Here is a 19,298-nt window from a genome sequence, read left to right as displayed (position 1 = left end):
CGACTACTAGTTTATTGGTGGTATATTCAAATAGTTCGCAAGTGGTATATTCTTATTTGGCATGTGTTGCGCGAGCCTGCCAGTTAGTCTGCCTGCTGTTCAATTTATAAACATTAACGTTTTGGTCGCTTGAAACTACAAATATAATGCTGGTCGCTTTTTTTTTTTTTTTTTTTTTGGAGACAGTACGTGATGATAGCCAAGAGATCGTGACCGTGGTCAGTCGTCACTTGTCAGTGGGTTTAAATATCTTTTAATTAGGCTCATTCCTGTTCGACTGAAAACAAAATGGCGGGGCGTTTGTCAGAACAAGATAGGAAAGATTTAGAAAAATTCATGAAGTTTTTCATATTCAAGAGTCTACAGATTATCGTACAGTCAAGACTTGGCGAAAAATTAAGGTCCAAATCAAAGGTCACCTCATCGGGGGCTGATTGGGTACGAAAATTACTTTATATTTCGAAACAATATGTTGTTAACAAAATCAAAACAGGTGCTTTGAACGGAATCTTACAGGGCAGTAACCCCAATCGTAGTTAGGATACATGTAAATTATTTTCCAGAAAAGCTTTTTAAGTTATTCAATAATGAGAATACAAGACGGGTGCTATTGATAGTGATTAGTATAAAACTCGTTGTAAGAGTAGTGTTACTGTGTTATATAAATTAGAATTTTTGGGTGGCATAGTGGTGGCCTTGCACGTGCACATCACACATCAAAATCAATTTTAAGCCCATATCACCAATGTCCATTTACACTGACTAAACAATAGTGTCAAGATTTAATACAATATAATGGTTACAAAAAAGAAAAGGTGTGTATGTGTGTGTGTAAACCCTGTACCGGGAAAAAAGCCTGACACAGGATAAATGCATTGTGGAGATGACAAACTCATTTTTATTTTGGGTGTGTACTAGTAATTTATCACCCAGACTCGTAGAATTAATTGTTAGGACTGTTAATAACATCTTCATGATTTGTGCTTTCATGAGTTTTAGTTATCATTCAGTCAGAAATGGGACTTACATTATCATCTGTGACTGAACACCACATAGTGCATCCACCATTATATTTTCAACTTTTTTGGTAATTGAGTACTTGACCTTTTTTTAAATTCCAGTTCAGTCTAGCTATAACAGATATACCAGAAGTGCAAGTAGAGGCACGGAAGACACTCTCTGAACAGCAACCAATTCTTAGTCAAACGGTCAATGTGGAAATCTCTCTGCGGACTATGGAAGGTGCTTCCATGGTTCTGGAGTTATGGTCTCTCTCGTTGAATTCAGAAGAAACTGATGTTGATGTCAAGGTAAGTTTACAAATCCACCTTACATTAAAAAAAACTGATTTCAATAGATTTACACAATTTGCAGTAATTTTAATATTGTTCATGACATGAATATAGTATAAATATATAGACATTGAGATGAATTTTTTTCTGTGGTTAGTCAATGCCCACCAGCCTTCCCTCATTGATTATATCTGGGGATCTGAAACCCCTTTCCCCTGAAACATTGAGGTTTGCTGGCCTTTTAATTAATGAGCAGACATTATTTAGTTTATTCCTTGTTCCTTTGAGGAGAGTAGGTCCGCAGACATTATTGTTTAGGTCATTTCTTATTTCACAAGGGTTGGTTTTACAAGCAGGGCATATGTTTTTATGGGCACAACAACCAAGTCAATCTGATTAGTGTTTTTCAAACATCAGCATTCCTTAAATTAGAAACTGTTTAATTATAAAGGGAGTGGAATGCTCTGTAGAAGTTGAAGCTTTCCTTTCACCCTGCCATTTTTATTGATGGCATGAAAGTTGAAATAAAAGTTATTTCTCAATATCATGACTTTGCCAATCATGAGCAAAACAAAATCTCAGCACAATAAGTGGCATGCAGCAGTGGCCCAAAGCAGTTTTATTTGTAGATATTTAATAGCATTATGCAGTCTTTGCAACGTAATCTGTTTTTAAGCATGCACAAGGTATGTTGCCACAGGGTTCGCAGGGTCCTTACCAATCCTTACAAGTCCATATGTAGAGAATTTTCGCCGTGTAAGTCCTTATATTTGCCATACAGTCCTTACAATTCCTTACACACGTCCTTACATTTTCTCTGTGATCATTACAAGTCCTTATATCGATAAAATATTACCACAGATTTATTTTTCATGTCTCTTATAAATCCACAAATTTATTTTCGGAGTCGACTTTGGCGCAAAATACAGACGATTCTTCGCCTCACTGCTACTTTCATCACACGACTGCCAAGTTTCGTTCGCGGCAAGAACTCATGTTTTACGAGATTTTAGACTTGACGGATGACCACATTTCTTTGTCTTCTTGACGATTCAAAAAATGCCAGGGAGGTATCCTTTTCAGGAGAACTGGCTAAAGGAAGAAAAATATAAAGACTGTTTGATGAAAGACTCTAAAGATAAATATTGTGCACGATGTGCTGCCTGCGGAATATCTTTGAATCTTTTGTCAATAGGTGAAAGTGTTTTGAAGAAGCACATGCTTACTGATAGACGCAAGAAGCTCATGAAAATATTTCTGAAAGATACGCGTGTATAGAGCATAGAGAAGACCAAAGATTCATAAATAATACCTCTTTCTGACCATACATGAGAAAAACTTAAGCATTGATGACTGTCACTTAGGTCAGTGGTTCTCAAAGTGTGGTCCGCGGGCATAAGTCAGGTGGTCCGTGGCTGACAGTCGTCATATGTCAGCAAAGTGATGTTTAAAGTGATGCATTCCTCGCATTAACATTTTAATTACAAATAACGAGGTACATAGTTTTATGTCAACTTATTACTATACTACTGTCACAAAAGGACATTTAGTTTTGAATTGTAATGAAACAAATGCGGCAATTTAAATTTGAAATACATCTATCTATTCCTCTTCGTGCATCAGGTTGCACATAAGGCCTCAACCAGAGTCCACAACCAATGTCGATCGGCTGAAACCCGCTCTAGGTGACCCCATGTCCAGCCCTTTCCATTCGTCTCCCTTTCCACTGTTCTTCTCCAAGTTTTCTTTGGGCAGCCTCGTTTTCTTCGGCCGTCTGGAGTGCATCGTAGGGCGACTGTGGAGAGGTCTGTTGTCTGCTGGCGGAGCACATGTCCAATCCATCGCCAACGCCTTCGTTGAACCGGCGTGGTGATGGACTCGGTTTTAGTTTTTCGGTGGAGTTCTTTGTTGGTGATGGTATTTGACCAGAAGATGTTAAGTGTGCGCCTGAGGCATCTGTTTTGGAAGACGTCAAGTCTGTTACAGATGGTTTTGGTCATCTTCCATGATTCGGATCCGTAAAGGAGGGTGCTGATCACAGTTGACTTGAAGATTCTCAGCTTGATCTTTTTGCTGATGTTTTTTGCCTTCCATGTGCTCCTGAGTGAGGCGAAGGCCTGGCTGGCTTTCTCCAGTCGGGCTCGAATCTCCACCTCCGCATCCCCCGATGTCTGAAATTTTGGACCCAAGATATGTGAAACTGTCCACTTCCTCATTCTCAATGAAATACATAGTACAGACTAATTTTTAGGCCTTGGTGGTCCGCCATATTTTTTTACTTAAGTAAAGTGGTCCGCGGTCTGAAATACTTTGAGAACCACTGACTTAGGTCCTTACAAATGCATGAAAGGTTCTTACAAGGTCCTTACTTGGCACCATCCCTGATCCCTGGGAACCCTGCTGCCACTATTTAATGCCTTTTGCCAAAATGTTAATAAGGGTTTCTTGACTTTTCCATGAATTATGTTGTATTCTTTTTTCAGGAATCATTTTAGAGGGGAACTGTTTCACTGGAATTCAGCTCAGCTTCAGCAGCATAAATTATCATGGGTAGACTATACAAATCAAACAATTTGAAGAAAACATAAGAAAAGCATTCACCAAAAGATCAAAGTAACCATGATATTCCAGCAACATCTTTTCTTTCGTGAAATTTGTGAAAGAGGAATAGACATGCATATTCAAGATATTTGAATGTTTTTAACGAATACAGTTTAAATATTTTGATCATTTCTGCTGAGCATCCTGCATAGGTGGACGCACTCTGTACTTCTAGGGGAGTTGTAAATCGTTTTCAGAACCATGAACTTAACTAACAAATATACAATTACAAACATGTTTTACACTAATTTTAACATAATTAAAAAAAATATATCTGTACAACCTGTAAACACTAATTCATATTTTATAAACCAAGAGTTAAAAATAGAATATGCTTAGTTTTGTATGGTGTTCTTTTCTGTTTTGTGGGGTTTTTTTGTTAATCTTCAAGAAAATCATAAACCATCAACAGATAACAGAAGATAGCAAGCAAAAAAACTTTTGCCTATGTTCTTCAAAGGAAAAAGTTCTTACACTGTGTAAACATGGTCAAAGGATGAGAAATACAGATAGAACAAAGTAGTCCCTGAATGCTCTTTCTCTTCCACCTAAAATTAAGTGTTGCATATTTTCTTGACACGTAGTGTGGTTGTACTTTTATGAAACTTTTGCTAGACTGCAGCTTCATTTAAAAAAACAAACACAAGTAGTTGCCCCATTCTTGAAGGCACCATGGTGTGGAAAAAAATTTGCCTTTTTGCTTCTTCCCCACTCCCATTTTGCCTCCTTACTTGTAGTGTAATCTACTTATTGAATACTACAGCAGAAAGTTAATAAAATTCTTTAAAGCTACTTTGTCTTTAAAGATATCAAGTACAGTTTACAACCGGATGACCATGGCACTGAAGGCAATATTCAGTGTGTCAAGAATGCCACCTGCCTATCGATTATCACGGCGACAAGGGGGCATCAACCCAGATGACTTTGTAATCTGTTATAAGTAAGTTAGACAACAATAATTTGGTATAATAATTTGATGCTGAAATGCAAACATGTGAAGTTTTGATTGTGAAGCAGGCTTATGTAATTTGTTGTCATGTAACACAGCATTATTATTTAATAAGTACTCTGAATAGCTGTGATGTTTTTAGAGCTGCAAGACTGGGAGCTATCAAATAAAAGCAAGGTGTTCGTGATGAAAAAGTGTTAAGAAATATATTGACCATATAAATCTCTTGCCTAAACTGTTGCTATTATGAAGAATGAGGGGAACTTCTATTTAGACAACATACTGAACTATGTTCCTTGAACTGTGTTTTATCCAGTAGCACTAAATGGCAACTGGATTTTATGGAAACAAAGGCAGTGAGTGATAAAAGCTTTAGATATTTACAAATAGTATTTCTGAAGCACTAAAGCAGCAGCAATTGAACAATGCTTTATAATCTCAGAAAAAGTTGAAATCTTAAGATATACTCTTTGAGACACAACACAGAAGGGAGAAAGAACACAGTCATATGACCTCGGGCAGATTGAAATTATGTGCAATGGAATACGTAGTTCATAATTTTTTTTTATTATTTAGAAGCTTTATAAAACTATCCCAGTCTAGCAACAACTGTTAGTGTGTAAACTGTGTTGTGTGTATGAAAATCTTTAAGATGTGCCTCTTGCATTTACAACATCTCAAGTTATTTCAATGCAATATATGTGATCACCATGCCTATGCAAGGCTCTGATGACATTCTGCAGTTGCTACCCTTTGTGGAAACAAACTGTGGTGATACTTGGAAAGAAATTTTAAAAATAGGATTTTTTATTTGTACCAACATTTTAGGTGCTGGTGAACATAATGTATGATTTTTATGCATATTTTGTGCATATTCAGCTTCAACAATCTGTGAACATGAAGTTTATGATATCTTTTTATATGGTTTTTTCTTGCAGCAATATTTTTTACACTACATATACAAAAGACAGGCATTTTATGTTTCCAGAAATTATATTTTTCTTAAGAACTTTGTTTTGCAACTTAGTTTCATAGCTCTAAGTAAAAAGTAAGGAACTAAGTATTTTTAGGTGAAGGTGTATTTTAAAAATCATCTGTCACTGTAAAACAGGTGGATACCCAACCCCTTTTTAAATGGTTTTTACAAAAATAAATGTTCATTAGACATTGTAAAGGAGGGGGAGATTTACTTAAAAAACTGAGGGAGAAGAAAAAATTAAGTAGTATTTTATAACTCAGTTTTCTTGAACTTTTGAAAGATGAAATGATATGTTTTTTCACTGGATACCAAAGATTTTATGGAGGTCGTCCACACATGGGTTACCTGGGAGATGGATACAAGACAACCCGAGTGGGTGCTGTACCAACTCCAGTGGGAACCATTGTCATTATCCTGGCATACCGTACTAACATGATGATGCCACAAAACCAGAGAGGTATTCCCTTCAACATTAAGGATGACCATTTTGGACATACCTCAGCCCCACAGACTGCTGAGCCCAGACCATGCAGTCTGGGTTTCCGACAGTAAGTAAATGTATTGAACTAGAGATAGAGAACATTACTGCAGCTTGGTGATGCATTCTTATCAGTTTTAACAGGCATTAGAATTATTTAAAAGAAAATGAAAACTCCAAATTGATGACAGATATTGTTATATTTGCATTCCATTTTGTTAGCATCGTCCTTCAGTCACAAAGTTATAATAAAAAAGCTAAAAATCTATTTCTGCCATGTAATTCTGAGCTCGTTGAAAAGTTATAACTCAAACATAGTTTCCTCTAGGCCTCGGTGCTTGATGAAGTAACATTTTTGAATATGATCTCTTCCCTTTCTTCCATACAAGAACTTCAGTATTTAAGGCACAGATTGCGAGACTTTTGTAAAATCCTAATTCATTGCCCGTTTTCTTTAGATCTGACTATAGTAGACTCTAAAATTGAGAATTTACCAAAATAAAAATGCAATCAAAAAAGTGCCTAGATCCTTTCATGATGTTTTTTCTTCATGAATGAACGTTAAATAGAAAGGAAAAAACTCATTGAATGTTTTGTTAAAAATACCTTTATGCAGTAGTGACAACTATTATTGAAATAATGTGTAAAATGTATTTTTTGAAGTTTTTCATTAAACACTGAATCCTGTTCTTTTTTGTGAAAGAGACAGTTACTGGATAGTGACTGGATTTGAAATCTGTGGTGAGAAAATTTACAGAAATGCATCTTGAAGCATCAGTTGAAGCATATTAAGTTTTATCCTTAAAAATATTGTTTAAGAATTATAACAGATAATAAAAAAGTTATTTTGATTTATATTTATAGTTTTTATATATTTATACTATATTTATGATTTATTTAGAATTTTAATTTTCCTACCTGTTTCTCTAGTATGCCATTGCATTGGAAATTAAGTGTCTCAAGTTATGATTTTCGGTCTTACAAGGCCTGCTGTGGGAAGTTATGGCATAAGAGAACAAGTCTTGCAAACAACAAGTCCATTCCTTCACATTTACCACCTAGTTCAGTGGTTCTTAACCGGGGTTCTATCGAACCCTAGGGGTTCGGTGAGTCGGTCTCAGGGGTTCGGCGGAGCCTCCACAATGGAGGTCAAGACACACCCGCAATTCATGATGAGACTCAAGAAGGGTTCGGTGAATGGGCATATGAAACTTGTGGGTTCGGTACCTCAAACAAGGTTAAGAACCACTGACCTGGTTATTTCTCTGTGCATCTGTTCGGAGCACAACTTTTTGATTATCTCAGACTCTCTTTTTGCCCTCCAAGTTCTCCTTTCCAATGATTTTGACCACCCTCTTGTGGTCCAGTTTCATAAAATTCATGCAGCACTCATTCAGTGAAACAAAGACATTGTTTTTATTTGGGCTCCTGACCATACTGGTAGCCTGTCACCAATACAGTGAAGGTTGGCTGCCCAGAGTTCATTTCTCGTCTCGGGCATGCTGTTCTTTCTCTGCACGTGGCATCTGTTTACAGGGCTGGCTGCCTTGCTGTAATATAGCCTCAGTTGCTGGCACGGCGTAAAACACCAATTTCCCCCCATACTGGTATCTCAGGCAGTGTCCTAGCAGACCAGGCTGCCAAGGCTGCAAGTCAGTCCCCTGGCAAATTACAGTCGCTGATATCATTAGTCTGTAAACCTTTCTTCTCGGCCTTTGTTCAGTCCCTATGGCAACGGCACTGGAACACTTTGGGCCAAAATAAATTACATGCCACTCTTCCGTCTTATCGTGCCATCCTCAGGCGTGAGAAGATGGTCCTTGCTAGATAAAGTTAGGACACACCTATGCCATGCCAGGATACCTCTTACGAGGTGAACCACCACCTGTTGGTCCATGGTGAGGGGAAGTTTTAGTGCGATACATATTATGATTGTTTGTCCTGAGCTCCAGACTATCCCTTGACAGCTTTTTTTATGTCCTGATAGTTTTTTTTGTTTTTTTGGTTTGTTGGTGTCCTTTTTGGGTGTCAACACCCGTTTTTTATGCTTTATCCACTCTTTTACATTTTGTTTACTTCTTGTGTTGACTTTTTAAAGAATGTTATGGTTATGTCACTTTGGAAGCTTTGTCCCTAAACTTTTAAAGATAAAATTATTTCTGTTACCGTGATATAGCCCTAGTTGCTGGCACTGCATTAAACAGAAACAGACAAACAGCTTGCATCCTGGAGGGTACAAATATATGCAGTCAGGTGCATGCATTACATTTCCAGACCTTTAGATCAGTGGTTCTCAAAGTGTGGCATAAGTCAGGTGGTCCGCGACTGACAGCCGTCATATGTCAGCAAAGTGATGTTTAAAGTGATGCATTCCTCGCATTAACATTTTAATTACAAAGAATGAGGTACGTAGTTTTATGTCAACTTATTACTATACTACTGTCACAAAGGGACATTTAGTTTTGAATTGTAATGAAGCAAATGCAGCAATTTAAATTAGAAATTCATAGTACAGAGTGATTTTTAGGCCTTGGTGGTCCACCATATTTTTTACTTAAGTAAAGTGGTCCTGGGTCCAAAATACTTTGAGAACCACTGCTTTAGATATAATGCAGCATTCAAAGCTTACTTTTTGGTAATGATTGGTAATAGCATCTGAGTGTGTTAGTCATAAAAATCTAAACTGTTTTAGATTTGTTTACCAGTATTAACATGAACCTGTCACTCCCATACTTACAGTGGTTCATCATCAGATGATTTAAGACGACTAGAAGGGACAGATGCTCAGGACCTATGTTGCACAACTTTTTCAACTAGCCCCCCAGCATTTGCTGTTTTGGGAAACATATGCAGTTCTCCACAAGCCACCAAACCCTTGGAGAGACAAAAGGATTCAAAATTGAAATGTCACGAGACAAATAACAAGTGAGGATGATTCTTCTGTCCATGCTTTCTAGTTACCAGTGTGAGTGTATGCCTTTGCTGCTTAAACTTGTAGTCCCATGTGTGGTGTTAGTCTGTTCTCATTAATAAGATTACATATTTAACAACATATTTTAGAAATGAAGATAAATTGATCAGTAAGTTTAAAAAAAAGTGTTAACAGGCAAATCCACACTTTATATGCTAGATTGTAAGAAATTATTGTCATTAAGGTATGTCCACTCTGCCTACTACCATTCCTCTGGTGTATGATGTATTTTGCAAATATTTTCTGGAAAAAGAAATTTTGCTTCTCAGATTCAGCAGGTCTGCACTACCACATGGCGCAGAATAGTCTGTAAAAACCTGGATGACCATCAACAAGCTGAAAATAAATGATGACAAAGCTGAGGTCCTTCAAAAAGCCTTTGCAAATAAAGAGACGTGTGCTGTTCTTTTACTTACTCTAGGATAAACATCTCTCTTTTCCGGACTTATCATGCCAGGGTTGAACACTCAGCCTCTCTCTGGCTGGGTGAGTAAGCAGTTTGAGGAGCCACCCACTACGCAACAGGGAGCATCGGCGTACGAGAAGCCAGACTCTGCGCGTACACGCTGAATGGCTGTCTCTTCCTTCCACTTCGGGTAGTCTTTAGAAGAAGCGGTATGATACCCATCACAGTTTGCACATCCCAAGCCCGCTACTTTTGCTGCAGTGGTACAGGCCATGCAGCAGCTGATTGTTCCTTAAGTGCTAAATGTGCAAACTGTGGAAGGAAGAGACAGCCATTCAGCGTGTACGCGCAGAGTCAGTCTCTTCAGAAGGCCCTGTCCCAGTATGTCAAGCTATGCCTCCTCCTCCTACAAGCTTTGGTGGCAACCAGTCATCACAAAAATCTCAAACCTCACAAGCATCTCAAGCCACACAAGCATCACAGCCCAAGCACCCCCTTCACCAGTCAGAAACACTGCACGTCAGCAATCACACAACACTAAATCACCAAAGAACGAGAATACCACACCGCAGACAGACAAGAACACAAAAACAAAGCCAAAATCGCCAGAAAAACCCATTACTCAGCAGATAACATCTGGGACTACCACAGCAGCATCAATCCCTGTTTCAAATCACTTTGCTTCTCTTGGTGAGCAATGGATGGATGTGGATGAGTGACATTTAATGTCCCCTTCTCCATCCCGCCGTCCCCTGCCTTTTTCTTCTTCTCCCTCTGTTACTGTAAGGTGCTCTGAATCTTTTCCTCACAGATAAATTATGTCAATAATCCTTCAACAGAACTGTCGAGGGATTCGAGCCAACTATGAAGAACTTCGATGCCTAGCATCACGTTTCTCTCTTGATATTATAGCACTGCAGGAGACTCTTCTCCTACCTTCCACCTCTTTTTCCTTCAAAGGCTATCGAGTTTTACGTCAGGACTCACAGACTGATGTCCCTTCAGGTACAACTGCTCTTCTCATTCACTCCCACCTTTTGTTTTAACCAGATACCACTTTCCACTCCTCTTCAAGCTCTTGCTGCCCGGGTTACCCTGGACAAGACTATCACTGTTTGCTGTTTCTATCTTCCTCCTGCACAGATATCCTGACAGGACCTTGAGGGTCTTTTGACCCAATTTTCTGCTCCCGTCCTTCTGGGGGACTTTAACGGGCACCACCCCTTGTAGGGTGGGGCCTCGACTGACACCAGAGGAGAGTTGTTGGGATTATTTTTTATGGAAAGTGATCTCTGCCTTTTGAACAACAGTTCTAACACCTTTTGCTGTCTATACATTAGCACAGTGTCAGCAGTTGATTTATCAGTGGTCAGCCCAGCACTGTTATTAGATTTTAACTGGGCTGTACATGACGACCTGTGCGGCAGTGATCACTTTCCTATTATTTTACAATTTTTAACTAGTCTGGAGCAGGACGATAATCTTTATAACGGAGGGTGGAATCTGACTATGGCAGATTGGCTTGCCTATCAGACCCTCTGCTCCACCCGCCTCCTCCGAAGTTCTAGTTTTAATGTCGAAGTAAAAGACATTGGCAATGATCCCATGTTGCAAGCTGTTCACGTCAGTTTTAAATGAAATCACCTCAGAGATGATTCCTGCACGAAGGCATTTTAATAGCTGTCCATGTGTGGTTTACGGAGGAGTGTAGGGTGGCCCAGTGCGCTTGGAAGAAGGCCCAGTGCCTTGCCTTTCGCCAACCCACTCTTGAAAATGTGATAAGTTTTAAATGTAGTGGAGCTCATGCTTGTTATGTTTTTAAACAGGCAAGAAAACTTGTGTGGCAGAGGTTTGTATCCTCACTGTCCTCCTGCACCACTTCCCAAGTGGCCATGAGGAAGATAAAGGGATGGTTTCAGGCTGGCTCGATAGGCCATCTACAGGTTGGAGAATCTGTTCTCACAGAGGCACAAGATGTTCCTAATTTCTTGGCATCCACCATTGCTCACAACTCCTCCTCTTTGCACTAATATCCACATTTCTGGTGCTTGAAAGCTGTTCAGGAATCTTCTGGCTGTTACTTTTGTTCTGATAACTCTGAAAAGTACAATGTACTCTTTTCTGTCTCTGAACTACAGCAACCCCTCAGAAGTGCAAGGACTCTGCACCGGGCCCAGACAATATTTCTTATCAACTGCTGACTCATCTTCCACAGGTCTCCTTCTTCTTCTAGACATCTTAACTTGATTTGGGTGTCCGGCTGTTTCCCTCCCTCGTGGAGAGAGGCAGTCGTGGTGCCCATCCCAAAACCTGGAAGTGATCCCTCTGATCCCAACTCTTACCGTCCTATTGCTCTTACTAGTTGTCTGTGCAAAACTCTTGAATGCATGGTGAATGCTCTGCTCATCTGGCATCTCGAATCTAGAGGTCCTCTCTCCAACCTATGGATCCATCATCTGTGGCCCTGCTCAAGAGTCCTACCTCAAAATTCTTGATCCTATTCATCACCAAGGGCTCCGCATCTGTTTGGGTGCCTTCCACACCACTCCTGTACAAAGTTTGTACGCAGAAGCTGGTGAGCCCATGTCGTCTGAAACTCAAGCTATCCTATGTCTGTTGTTTAAAAGCTCATCCTGGAAACCCTGCGTACCGTGCTGTTTTCAGACCTCAGTGTGCTGCCCTGTATGCCATTCGTGCCAATGAACAAAAGCCATTATCACTCTGTGTAGCACCTTACCTATAAGCTGCCGGAGTAGATATTCAACTGGTAGAGCCTCTTTTTCTACTACCAGCTCCTTGGACCCTTCTATCCGTCAGCAGTTTTTTTACAGAAAATTCTTTGTTTTCTTTTTTTCTTTTTTAGTTCGTCCCATTGGCAGCAGTCTTTACATTTTTAAGGAGGACTGGACTTGATCATCAAATTTAAGAAATTTTATGTCCTGATAGTTTTCTTCTTTTTTTTTTTGTTTGTTGGTGGCCTTTTGGGGCTTCATCACCTCTTTTTACACTTTATCCGTTCATTTACATTTTGTTTATTTCTTGTGTTTTTAAAGAATTTTATGGTTATGTCACTTGAGGTTTTTTCCCCTAAACTTGTTAAAATTACTTTTGTTGCCGTGATAAAGCCCTAGTTGCTGGCACAACGTTATACACAAACAAACAAATCCCAGGGTATTACAGTTGTCCTGAGGGTCCACCTCAAGAGAGATGGAAGGTCTGTACCCACAAATACTCTCATCTTCATCTTTTGCTTACCAAAAATACCTGACATTGAGGTTGGGTATTTGTGGATAAAAGTCTTGCTTTTTGTTCATTTTCTGTTGCACTGCTTCAAGTGTTGGTATTAAATCCATGGGGCTAGCTTCTGCAAGTCCCAAGCCTGCTGTTGCAGCAGGACTGGCCAGGTTGCAGGTGATTGCTCCTCAAGTGCCTTCTAAGATGGTTCCCAAGTTGCCTCATTGAAAGCCTGCCCAAAGTTGAAGCACCCGTTCAGCATGTACAGTGAAAGCTGGCATCTCGTACACTGATGTTTGCTGCCGCATAGTGGGTGGCTCCTCAGGAGCAACTCCTACACCAGGCTTTACCTCCTACTTGGCAGTCATTGCAAAAGGACCATGGGTCTCCACAGGTGATTCTGCTGTGTCTAATCATTTTGCCTCCTTTGGTGAGCGGGGAATGGATATAGACAATGTCTCTTTGCATTCTCCATCCTGTCATCCATGCCTTCTCCCTGTACCTCCTTGAGATGCTCTGCCTTTTTCTTAAATAGGTAACAAGTCTTCTATCCTCCATGCTAACTTTGGCCACTTGCCAGTCTCCTAGTTGATTGCAGTCATTGGTGTCATCTAAGTGTAAGTCAATCTTTATGGCCCATGTTCAGTCCCTTTGGCAATGCCATTAGGATAAATTGGGCCCGAGCAAGTTACATGCCACCCTTCCATCTTTTGGACTGCCCACCTCCATGCCGTTCTGTGAAGTGGGAGGTGGTACTTAGCAGATTTAGAATGGGACGCACCTATGCTACACATTCCTATCTTTTATTAGGTGAACCCCCACCAGTTTGTCCTTAATATTTTTATTGTTACTAAATCACTTAGGGGTTTAGTTTCCTAATCTTTGAATGTATCACTAGTCTTACCATGATATAGCCTTAGCTGCTGCTGGCATGGTGTGAAACACTAACAAACATTGATGTCAATACAAGATGCTAGAGAGCCTGAAATGCGACTCTGAACTGGTAACTCATACCTGTATTAGGTGATGGAGTGAAGAAGTGTCCACCTTATTTATTGTTGGACTGGTGTAAGGTGTCAAGGAAATCTTTCACCGAAGGTATTGGCAAAACACGTTCAGTATCATTGTGCACATTCTTTTAGGTAACGAGGGCGGAGAAAGTGAAAATTCAGAAAAGCAACAACTGTCATGCCATGTGAGTAGACAACAGAGATTTCACAACAGAAGAACATGTAATCTAGTTATTTGTGGGAGTGAGGAAACTGAAAGTTACAACTGCACACATAGTAGAAACTTTTATTTGCTTTCAAAGACTTTACAAAAAAAAGCATATTTTTCATTCTACCTAATGTCAGAACACAAAAGGTCCGTTAAGACTACCATAATCTTAGATGTTCTTGCAGGAGGTTTTTTTTTAACTTTTCAGAATTTATGGACTAGGAAAATGTGCCTAATTTCTTTTAGTTAAAGAAAACTAACAAAAGATGATCAAGTTAAATATTGTTTCAGATCTGAGGCGACATTTGAAAATCTGTACCGAGTTGGTGCCTTTGTTCAAGATGAAGTGAAACCAATTGTCCGGGAGCGGCCAGAAGAGCAGCCTTTTGCAGCACTGATGTCTGGTTTGCCAACTCCTGATCCTTCTAATTCTGATAGCTCAGAAATAGACAGTGATCTGGAAGACTTTGAAGATCTGGAATTTCGGAAGATTCCTAGGCCAAAAGCTTTTGACACTAGTGAGGAACTGGAGGAAGAAGCAAGTGAAAAAGTAGAAGTGAATCAGGCTAAGGATAGGTCGAGTGAGCTTGGTGTCATCTCTGTTGCAGAAGAATTTGAAAAGATTTCACTGGTAAATGCACAATTTACATTTGATTGACTTTTAAAGGCAAAGGGTAGGGGGAAGGTGGATTTCTTGTTTGTACTGTATTTTCCATGAAATGAAACAGTGCTGTTTAATGTAGAAATAAATAAGCATAACTTATAGTTATGAAAATAATTTATGCATGTATGAAATGTATTCCGGAACTGTGAAATATGTCACTAGCCATCTTGACCTATCCATTTTTTAAAAAAAAATTTTTTTTGAAAAAAAAGAAGGTAAATTTGGACACATTCATATCTTCAAATCAGCAGCCTCCTGTGTTGTTATTAAGTCATGTAACCCCATTTTAAAATTGGTTCACATAGTTCAGGGGTGGGGAACATACGAAATCATTTAATCCAGCTCACCAAGAAAACAGCAGACATCGGTAATTCTATAAGCCTTTTTTGTATCAATATGTATATATATTGAGTAGTAATGATGAAAATTTAAGGGACAATCAAGCAACGTCCATTACAGAATAGACAGCACACATACCAGAGTACAGGACAGACGTGCGCTTCTAGTCGGCTGCTTGTGGTCTATATGAAGATTTTGGAGAATTATGACTTTCACCCAAGCCGATGGTTGAGTATTTCCTGTTTAATATTGCCTGTTGATATGGGTAGTGTTCATTGAACACAGCTCAGGCAATTAAATGATCATTGCCATTGCTGAGTACCGCAATGTACAGTTCAGGCCTACATGTGTCTAACATAATCCTTTCATGGATTTAAATGAAATAGCTTTGACTGGTAAAAATTCATTTGGGTTTATGAGTTTGTTTTTCAAGCACCTAATTATGAAAAGGCGGAATGTGATGACTCAGAGAAGAGCAGTGCCAGGCTGAGATGGAACATGTTGCAAAGTGTCACCATGCTGTAGCAAAACTAGTTTGACCAAATAGATCAGGCTAATTTTAAGGCAAATAATTTTGAATAAGCTGCAAATGATGTGATAAATTTTAAAATGGCCCTTGGAGGAAAAAAGTGTTTGAATATCATCTCATTTGGTTTATATGGTTTTAGCATAAAAATTATTATCGATAAAATGCTTGTGCAGACTGTTTTTAGTTGCTGCAGAGGCCACACATATTTATACAACACTATTTCACTTTTGTGTCGATTAATGCTTTTTAAAAAAGTTCTCTTCAAATAACGCTACATCATCATTTTTTTCATGAGCCTCTTAGCCCACTAAAGGTATTTAAATTATTTCAGCTGAGAGCCATAAATTGCACATGATTACTTGCTGCTTCTTATCATCTATTTTCTTTGGCAGAAAGTAGATTTCATCAATGGCTGTACCTCAACAGTTACTTCTACTTTTGCATTCAGCAGTTCTTCTCATGAATAAGTAATTCATCTGAATTAAAAAGATTAAAAAAAATTCCTTTTATAAAAGTTACAGAATAGCAGCAAGCATTGTGCTGAATGTGTAGCTGTAGAACATCTTGATCATGTTAAAAATATGTATTCAAAACCAGAAAAATGAATCTATTTTAGATGTCAAGGAGAAAAGAAAATAATCATTATACTAATGCAACTTAGAAAACAAAAGACCGATATAACAGCATGGTCAACATTATTATTAATCTTCAGTTACCAGAATTAAAGTCAGAAATGGTATCTACAAAAAAGACATGTTTTGAGGTGCACATTGAAACATTTCAGATCACTATATGGCTTATTTGAATGGGGAGTTCCAGTTTTATGTCCTTATATTTATGGAGTAAATTATGTCATAAGAATCTCAGACCTGCTTATCCTTAGTGGTTAGCCATAATCATAACAGTTACGGCGAAGGCCAAAAAGAAACTTTCTTAATTTTCAAATTTCTTTTCTTGAGAATTTGGTTACTTCTTGTTAGCTTTCAAATCAACTAACTCTTGTCCACTTATTAGTTGTGAAATTTATGCAGGAAATTTTGAAAAAAGCACCTACAACTGGGACGTTTTTACATCAGGCATACAGATATACAATGATGCAATTGGGGACTATGTCAGTTGGTCCCTCTTTTACTCTGAAGGTGTACCCTTTTTATTTTTGTGAGGGCCCCTTTTTCTGTATTCCAGAATAATCTCTGAATTGCCGTAGAAATTAAACAACAGCAGAAGTGAAACCAAATTCATCTTTCATTTTTAGTTACAGATTACATGTTTTACCTGGACTTCAGGTAGGTCTTCCTAATGGTAAATAAGTCTGGAATTGACAAATCTATGAGACATTTATTCATATCTTTCCGTTTTATATTTATGGCATACTTTTAGTGCTGTAGATCCACTCATCTCTTTTTCTTGCTTTTTTCAGTATGCACCATTTGCTACAGATGATCCACGGGAGGACTTGGGTCAGTTTCACCGTGCCATGCAGAATGCCCCACAACTAGAGTCAATATGCAAAACAATTGAAGTTACTCCAGAATTCCTAGCTGACATTGGCTCTCAGCTGGACCACTTTGCCAAGCTGCAGAAGCAGCATGATGAATTCATCAAGTCTTTATACCAGGATGAACCTTTATAGCTTAAAATTCTACATGTACCATGACCAGTTAATATTAATCTGTCGTATGGTGGAATATAAATACTTCACAAGAAGTGAGAATTTTTGAAACACATTTACTGGTGGGCAGTTATAATGTGGGTTTATCATTGTGTGTTGAAGTATGAATTAATAAATTTAGATTGCATGGTGCAAGATGAAATTCCTAGGCTTGCAATTTGATGGATGACTAAAATGGTTTGAAGAGAGCAATACTTGAAAAGTGCAAGACTTTATGTAACTATTTATATAAACAGTAGATAAACAAATATTATTTGAACACTTTATGGTTTTAGCTTGAAAAATCACTTATTAAAAATAAAAAAAATTATTCTTGGTCTAGTTTGATATCATTTGATTTGTGTTTTTTTTTGTGTGTGTGTTTTTTTTTTTAGTTAAGAAATTGCATCTTCTAGACAATGAGAATCTACAAATATGTCTACTGATTTAGCAAAAAAAACAAGTAGAAAGAGGAGGGCAAATATTCTGAAGGTCATCTTAGAATTATTGCATTCCATTGTTTAACTTCTGTGCTCCGAATAATGTGTATGTTGGTGACAGTTCATAGTAGAACTAAAAAATATTTGTCTTTAATTCTTCAACATTCCTTTTAACACATTTTTTGGAAATATTTGTTTGCCTTTGTAGTTGCTTAGGTTGCTTGCAAAATGAATTTCAAGTTTTGTGAGTAAGCAAACTGTCAACTTCTAAATGAAGCAAGGATTTTGCTGTGTGTAAAATTGTCGTTAAAAACATTTTGCATTTGTACATAGCTGCAGTTGACTTAAGTACCATGTCTTGAAAAATACTATCATGCACTGTGATATTTGTATATGTTAAAATGGATTAGAAGAAACAGTCAAAAGAGTCCTTTGTAATCTTGTTTATTTACATCTCATCATTACAGTCAGCAGTTTCATTATCATTTAACCCTTTGGCTGGGCTTTCTTGCAGCAGGTGTTTCCCAATGAGTAAGCCAGGTTCATCACGCTTTACAAAACTGATCAACACTTTTAGGATTGGTGGGGAGAGAGGAGTTGTGCCATCTCGTCCATCGTATGCTCTTCCAAAGGCCATCTCCGTTTTTTTCAACGTTTGTCTAAAGTTTATGTCTATGTCTGATATGTCTAAGGTCTAATATGTCTAAATTTTGTATGCATTCATGCATCTACATTTTGCAAACCATTTACAATGACAATGAAAAAAGAAAGATGCCAGGAGTTTCTGTGTAAACTTGTTAAATTACATTAATTACAAGCCACTTGAATCCCCTGACTTATTCTTGCTATGTATATACATTGTAAAGATCTTGGTCACAAATCTCATTTCCTAGTAAGTTTGTACTGTGTGAATTGAAATGCTGAAGACTGGGGTGGGTGGATGGAATTATAATCTGACAGACTGCCACACATTCTTCCCCACCATGCTTGCACCATATTCTACTGCTCTGATTGTTAAGCTTTACAAATATGCCATATCACACCAGGATACAACACTATAAACTTGATGTGATGGTGAAAGCAATATATATATTTTACATGCATTATCAAACAGCTAAAATGTTTAGTGGAATGGTTTTACAATATCAAAATACCTTGAACAGCTATTAACTGGTATCAAAATAACCTATAAATGAACAAAACAAATTAACATGACAAAACTCTTTCCAAACACTTTTCCAGGATTTAAGAAAAAATTTCTATTACATCTGCAATACAGTACCCTTTACTGTGAAAACAGGCTGCAAGTGGGCGGGCTAATATTTTGAATGTGAATGTTTAAAAGCACAAAGCTACAATCACCAACCTGATGATAACCTGAATATGCTACAGTTTAAGGTTTTAAAACAGCACTTGGTGATGCATCACTAAGTGGACTGTTCATCTTGGAAAATATATTTGTGTGGGTCTGAAAGCTTCTGAAGATTCTCCTGCAGAACTTTCTCATTACACATAGGGCAGTTCTCTTCTGTTTCAAGAAGCCTGCA

The 19,298-nt window shown here is 38.2% G+C and overlaps 2 protein-coding genes across 4 annotated transcripts in view; one reads left to right on the top strand and one right to left on the bottom strand.

The window, feature by feature from the left end:
- The first annotated feature begins 54 nt into the window (after positions 1-54).
- On the top strand, positions 55-18,572 carry LOC112560836 (autophagy-related protein 13-like). Of its 3 annotated transcripts, none has more exons than XM_025232909.1 (7): positions 55-218; positions 1,122-1,310; positions 4,700-4,833; positions 6,136-6,369; positions 9,039-9,224; positions 14,420-14,759; positions 17,081-18,572. In XM_025232909.1, exons 1-7 carry the CDS (start codon positions 147-149, stop codon positions 17,291-17,293), a joined length of 1,368 nt encoding a protein of 455 aa, XP_025088694.1. In that variant the 5' UTR covers positions 55-146; the 3' UTR covers positions 17,294-18,572. The 3 variants fall into 3 exon arrangements, with proteins under 3 accessions (XP_025088694.1, XP_025088693.1, XP_025088692.1); XM_025232908.1 differs by lacking the exon at positions 17,081-18,572 and adding an exon at positions 15,252-17,072 and having other exon boundaries at positions 64-438; XM_025232907.1 differs by having other exon boundaries at positions 67-438.
- Positions 18,180-19,298, bottom strand: part of LOC112560835 (WD repeat-containing protein 19-like) — a gene marked incomplete at its 5' end in the record, with an annotated part of 91,437 nt that continues 90,318 nt past the window's right edge. The window contains 1 exon segment of the mRNA XM_025232905.1: positions 18,180-19,293. Within this exon segment, the coding sequence (XP_025088690.1) occupies positions 19,179-19,293 (115 nt within the window).

This window comes from Pomacea canaliculata, linkage group LG3 (genome assembly GCF_003073045.1).
Source record: "Pomacea canaliculata isolate SZHN2017 linkage group LG3, ASM307304v1, whole genome shotgun sequence".
Taxonomy (NCBI): Eukaryota; Metazoa; Mollusca; class Gastropoda; order Architaenioglossa; family Ampullariidae; genus Pomacea; species Pomacea canaliculata.
This window is presented reverse-complemented; position numbering and strand designations above follow the sequence as displayed.